The sequence below is a fragment of the Brienomyrus brachyistius genome, chromosome 20, assembly GCF_023856365.1.
Source record: "Brienomyrus brachyistius isolate T26 chromosome 20, BBRACH_0.4, whole genome shotgun sequence".
In the NCBI taxonomy this organism is placed as follows: domain Eukaryota; kingdom Metazoa; phylum Chordata; class Actinopteri; order Osteoglossiformes; family Mormyridae; genus Brienomyrus; species Brienomyrus brachyistius.
This window is the reverse complement of record NC_064552.1, coordinates 12148700-12154736: the sequence shown is the minus strand read 5'-3', so window position 1 is coordinate 12154736 and position 6037 is coordinate 12148700. Positions and strand designations below refer to the sequence as shown.

Below are 6037 nucleotides of genomic sequence, written 5' to 3'. Positions count from 1 at the left end.
ACAGCCCCCACCTCTTTTGGAGGGAGTCACGGCCCCTGGCAACGAGTGAGCCGCTTAGTTAAAACCAACAGGCTGCCACCACAGGGGGGGCCCGTCCTCTCCCTCTCCACCCGGCCACAAGCAGCAGTCCGCAGAAACCCCTACTCACGCAGAGTCTCCCGGGATGACTGTGTGACAGGAACGCCGATGTTTAGCTTTTCATCCATGCTCCTGAACACTGTTGCAAATAGAGGAAATTATGCAGAAAGATCAGGCTGACTGCTCTACGGCGCCCACTGCTGGTGGGAGGTCCCTTGTAACAACTTGGGGTGTCCGTGACACAACTTGACCGAAGTGATGACTGTTCCCAGGGGTGGGGGGGCAGACCAAACCCCTAAGTCATTAGGTCAGGAATGTAAAAAAAAAAAAAAAAGAAGTCATCAAAGAGACTCAAAAGACTCTCATTCGCTGCCATCTTTATTTATGCTCACAAACACAGACCAGAACAAAACAAGAACAAATTAGTCTAATATGCTTAATGTTTGCTCTCCACCAGCATCTCCACACATCATTTAAAGTGCATCCGAGTTTCCTTTAAATTACAGACAATTACATGTAGGACGTCAATGTCTATACATACTTATCATTAGAGCGTGTAGTCAGGTTTCTTACAGTATTGCACAATTTTTACAATCGGAAGATATGAGAATGCAGCAGAGGTGGCAGTACAGTTACTAATGAGTAGGCGCACATCTTAGAGACTGCGATGCGGTATCCAGCGACAACGGCGAAGGGAATCCTGGTACACGTGAACCTTGGGGCCCTGTGAGTGCGGCCTTGCATAGCGTAGCATGGTGCTGGCCGGCTGCGGGGGGGTGGGCAGGTAAACACAGAGGAAACATCAGGCCTGTACATACGTAATACCGGTAAGGTCGCTAAACAGGATGTGAACAGAGCGACGGTCACAGAAGGTCATGTGGACTTCAGCGGGGGGGGGGCCTATGTCCCATAGGTTGATGAGTGGACACCAGGCCCTGTGGCCAGGGGAGGGGCACTGCAGCACTGGTCAATCCCCCGCTGTCCGTGGTAACTCATCCATGACGTTACTATGGTTTCTGTCTGTGGCCCCAGGGGAGAAACGGAACAAATGAGGATGACCTCGGTGCCGGTGTGAGTGACAGGTACGAGGGCCCTGGCTGCCCGCCACTGCCAGGGAAACACGTACAAAATAGTAAATAAGTCCCTAATGATATGATAATAAGCATAAAGGGATAAACGATAATGATTTCCAGGCATATCCCGCTGTTTTGGTTGATATGTTGTAAATTGGACTATTAGCCATTTCTGGCTGAAACTCTTAAATAACAGGGAAAAGAGAAACGGCCTAGAGATTAATCTCGAGCAAGAACAGCAGAGACAAACACGGCCCCACGAGACACCGGCAGCCTCGACCGTCAGCCCAGACCGTCTACACCGTGCACTTGCAGGAACTGGTGGGCTGAGCAGTTAAAGTGAACCAGGAGGCCACAGATGGGTCCCAGGCAGACCGCAGGGGACACAGCCTGGCCGTAATCAGCCCCCTCCTCACTAGCCACCCTGCCAGACCACTGACACGACCCACCTTGACATGCAATGGTGAGGAAAGTCATCTCACACAGAAAACTACTGCATGCTGCCGAGAGGCTTACCAGTCCTCCACAGCAGAACCTTCAACATAGAACCATGGATACGATAAACGCATCACTGTGTGATGCAGCTGATATATTTATACGATTGTATACAGCGATGCGAATGCGACAGCAGGCAGCAGAGCAGCACAGCTTGAACTGCATTCTGTGCCTTTGCAGAGGGCGTTTAAAGCTCGCTCAGGCTGCCATACATACACGTTTGTCCAAAAGGCTATAAACCAGGAACTATAAACCAGGAACAAACTGACCCCAACAAACCAATAATGATGATGATCATTTATTGCCGTAAACGAGCCTCCTAAAACCACAAAGATTTCCTAAGACCTTCTCGGGGGGGTTGGGGGGTGGGGGTCAAGACTGGTTTAAAAAAAATACTTAAGAAAAAGACGGGATCAGGTAGATTGGGGGGTGGGCAACTATTGTCTCTATGCTTACGGCCTTATATGCTGATGCAGTGGGTGATTACCTTGCCATGTGGGGTGACAAAGGATGCAGAGGAGGGGGGAGAAAACGCAGATCAGAGCACTAAAGTGTGTGTGTGTGTGTTTGGTGGGGGGGGGGTGTGTTTGCAGCTGAAATGCAACAAGGCAGGTGGAAATGCTTTAATGATAAAACCTTTCTTCTGAGATTATCATGCAGAGGTTAACAAGCTCCTCGCTAATTATTCTTGATAACAGCCCCCATCCCAGGCAGGGCTGGGCCCGGTTCCAGGCAAAACTGCTCATCGGCGGCTGCTACGGGCCTTTCGAGAGCATGCCACCTCCGCCGGTCAGGGCGACCGAACCGGGATGGCAGGATTATAGAGGCGGTACAAACAGCGACACAGGGATAAGTATGCTTAGCGAGCCTTTTTCAAAGATGGAGACAAGACAGGATGAGGGGACTCTGTCAGGCAATTTGTTCAGAGCTGGCAGAATGCCACGGCGAGGGGAGGGAAGGGAGGGTTGGTGGGGGTGCTCCTGACTCAGATCCTTCACTAGGACGTTGGAGCGGGAAGCATGGCCAATGCTGACCTCTGCCAATGACGGGCATCCTTCTCCCTACCGCCTCAGCTGCATATACACACTTTGAAGTTCAGGACCGCGTGGTGCTTGCCAGAGCGACCTACCACCGGCACCCAGGGAATTCTGATGACTACAGTTAAGATTTCAACGTGATGGAGCAGCCCCCCCCCCCCACACACACACATGCTTGGCCTGAAGTTCAACAGGACCCGTCTGACGGGCAGGAGCAGCGGAATGCCAATTGGACATCAGACCTTGGCTGTATGTATCCTTGGCACACAATAAAGGGGGGTTTTAAAAAAAATAAATAAAATCGAGAGCTACCAGGGATGTACACACTGTGGCTTTCATTAAGGTCGCCTCCTGCGCATCTCATAACCACAGAGTGATGTTGGGAGATAGGAGGAAGCGTTTGAGGGCGCAGGACTGGAGAGCAAGATGAAAGCGAAATGTTTAGGGTACAAGCCGATTCCCCAGTTACCGCTGGGCCCGTGCGGAAATCCTTTTGAGAGGTTGATTGTATGTATTTAGCGTGTTCTGTGTGTGTTTCAATGACAAATGAATGTTTGCTATTTCAGTGCTGTTTAATATGTGCTCCACTAGTGAGTCAGACTCATCGACGTGACTCACTCCTGCTTTACCTCAACGGTTCTGCTATCCCCGGGGTGGGAGGGGCTAGGAGGGGGTCAGACCAGGGACAAAATCTGAGGCTCAACTGGGCTGAACCACAGCCTCCGGCGAACTCCTGCACCTCGCAGGTCGACGTTTCGGAATCGGTCACATGGGAGGCATCTAGTTTAGTCAAAGGGGCATTGGGAAGAGGCATCTGAGCGGACGGTGACCAACATGTACTGCATCGCACCAATGGGAGGTGATGACTACCAGCATAGGGACAGAAGTCTTCTAGACAACGTCTTGCACACCAATTATCCAACGGAAACACCAATCTACTTTTCGTTTTGAACTTCGAGAAAGAATGTGGAACGCTGGAGCCCCCCAGGTGGTACACCACAGTTTTTTTTTTTTTTTTTTTACAATCTTACCTGCCCGTTTCCCCCCCTACAGCACAATACTGGCTAAGCTCTCGAAAGCATCTGGAAGGCCACACCAGCTAGAAGTGAGAACAGGCTGCTGAAGGAATGCACTCCAAATCAGGAACTCTTCGGCGGGGCATGGAACGAGTCATTTAACACATCTTATGTTTGGCCCTACGCGTCCAGGAGAGGGTCACTTCAGAGCTACTTCACTGTCCTCTGTGGCAATTCACCACCTTACCCCACAACGAGTAGTGTGTCAAAAAAAAAACATCGATTGGAAACCGTTCAGTCAAAGGCCTTTGGGAGGAGCGGCAGTTGAAGGGAAACTGTACTCAGTGTTTCAGGAAACAGCTGGCCTGTGGCCCCTCCTCCCCGAACAGAGAAACAGCTCACCGTCAATAAACTGCAGAGCTATCTACAGGCAACAAATTAACTGCACTCAGAAGACAACTGACCCAGCCTTCGCCTCTCCCACATTCGAGAGGGAGTGCTCAACTGTGCTGCGATTTTCACAGGGATTGTTTATTTTTTACAATTCGAGTCTCACTCTGGCTAAGATTCTCCCGCTCGTTCAGTCAAACATTAAGGGAATAAATGAGAGCAGCAAGGCGGGGTTTTGATCTTCTGAATACTGGTTGTCCTGTTGCTTGGGCAGGAGCTCATTATCTGACATGCAGGGTTCTGTGAGGGTTTCAGGTCATGTTTCTGGTGTTATGGGTTTGCCAGTCAGACTACTGATGCATCTTTGGTTTGGGGAGACGGGAGTGGGGGGGAAAGGTCGGTCCTTTGGCTCTGGCCAAGGAGCACTCGGATTCCCTGCCCCCCGAGCCCACTCCGAGCCCACGAGGCCGGGGGGTCCCGAAGGTGGCGACAGGCAGGGCGGATCCTGATGTCTGAAGCCTGGGAGTAAAACTGGGCAAGCCTCTGGAGGGGGCCAGCAGCTGCTTGGTCCTCAAATGAGGCCCTGGAATACTCCTAGCGCCCCCTGAGGTGGGCAGCCTGGAGGCAAGCATTCCCCGTGCTGGGGCGAGGCGCCGTGAGGTGGTGCGAACACTGCCATCTGGAGGTGGCCCATCTGCCTGGGACCTAACGAGGGACCTCACAGCCACACCAGAGTCTGAGACAGAGTTCCCAGCCTCTTCCGTCTTGGGAGGCGACTCAAGAAGCTGGCGGGGTTGGAAGAGCCCTGGTTCCGAAGGGGCATCGGTGGCGGCATTCGGGGCGAGGGGGGAGCGGGGCCGACTCCCTGGCGTGTGCCCATCTGACGGCGGGAATGAGCAGGGTTCTCCGGGGTCTAGTAAAGAAGCTTCTCCAGCTAATGCTCCCTGGACAAGGTGCTCGCTGATCCAGGGGCCTGAAGGCTGTAGTATTTGAGGCTGTAAGGAAAAACAAAAAGGTGGTGAGAAACCGAAGAGGAATGGAAGCTGCCCGAAGCACAGAAAAGATGCTGAAATTGCAGGCAACCTGGTGGGCAACGCGCTGGGTGGGACAGGAAGGCAGGTTTCAGGACAGACCTTCCAGTCTGGTAGCATGGTAAAGCTCACCAAGAACTGGGGCCCAGAACGCGATTACAGCATGGCTGAGCTCTGCAGCAGCAGTGTGGCCGAAAGAGACACGAGCTCCTCACGGGGGGAGGAGAAAAAAGCTTGTGAGACCCCCCCCCCCCCCGGGCTGACGAACAAGGAGAGGAGAAAGGTGGGCGGTAGTCTGGACTGGAAGCAGCACAGCAAGGCACCTTCATTTACAGAAATGTTAGTGTCTGTGACAGGGGCACCGGGGTACCCTCAGCCCCCCTCGTTAACATTTAACGATGCTCGTTAGGAGGAAGATGAGAGCCGCTTCCTGGCTCTGGACAAATGGCCTTAGGGTGCTACATGGGCCGACCGCCACTCAAAGAGGGGGCAGCTACGTCAGAGCCGGACTGAAGTGAACGGCAGCTGTGATCGGGGACAGCTTTCCACGGAAGCGTGCTGTACAGTGCCCCCTGGTGGCCACTAATGGAAGGCGGGCCTTCCATAAAGCCGTTTCTGCTGCTCAGTATCCTAAAGCAGACAAGGGACTCTTCAACAGGTCAAGGACCACTCAACACGTCTGGCAATACAGCATCTTAAAAGACAAATTATTTTTAGTCCTAAATGTAAAAGAACATTCTTTACACATCTGACTTAATCCCTACAACATGACTGCAGCATCTCTTAGCTTGCGCAGGAAATTTCCGTGAGACATCATTAACACAGTTAAAGCCCTCTCCTTTCAGCGCGGCTTGAGACCAGAGGATCCAGTGCGTCCTGGCAGTGAGGCCACCGGAGCTTTAAAGTGCCACTGATTC

The 6037-nt window shown here is 52.4% G+C and overlaps 1 protein-coding gene across 7 annotated transcripts in view; it reads right to left on the bottom strand.

Annotated features, from left to right (window-relative positions):
* Positions 1 to 438: 438 nt before the first annotated feature.
* ccser2b (coiled-coil serine-rich protein 2b) overlaps positions 439 to 6037 on the bottom strand; it is a 41054-nt gene continuing 35455 nt past the window's right edge. For 4 of the 7 annotated variants that reach the window (XM_048987543.1, XM_048987542.1, XM_048987544.1 and 1 more), the window contains one exon: positions 439 to 5084. In XM_048987543.1, the coding sequence (XP_048843500.1) occupies positions 4440 to 5084 (645 nt within the window). In that variant the 3' untranslated portion in view covers positions 439 to 4439. The remainder of the gene's footprint in view (positions 5085 to 6037) is intronic. The other 3 variants (XM_048987547.1, XM_048987548.1, XM_048987546.1) reach the window with 2 other exon arrangements.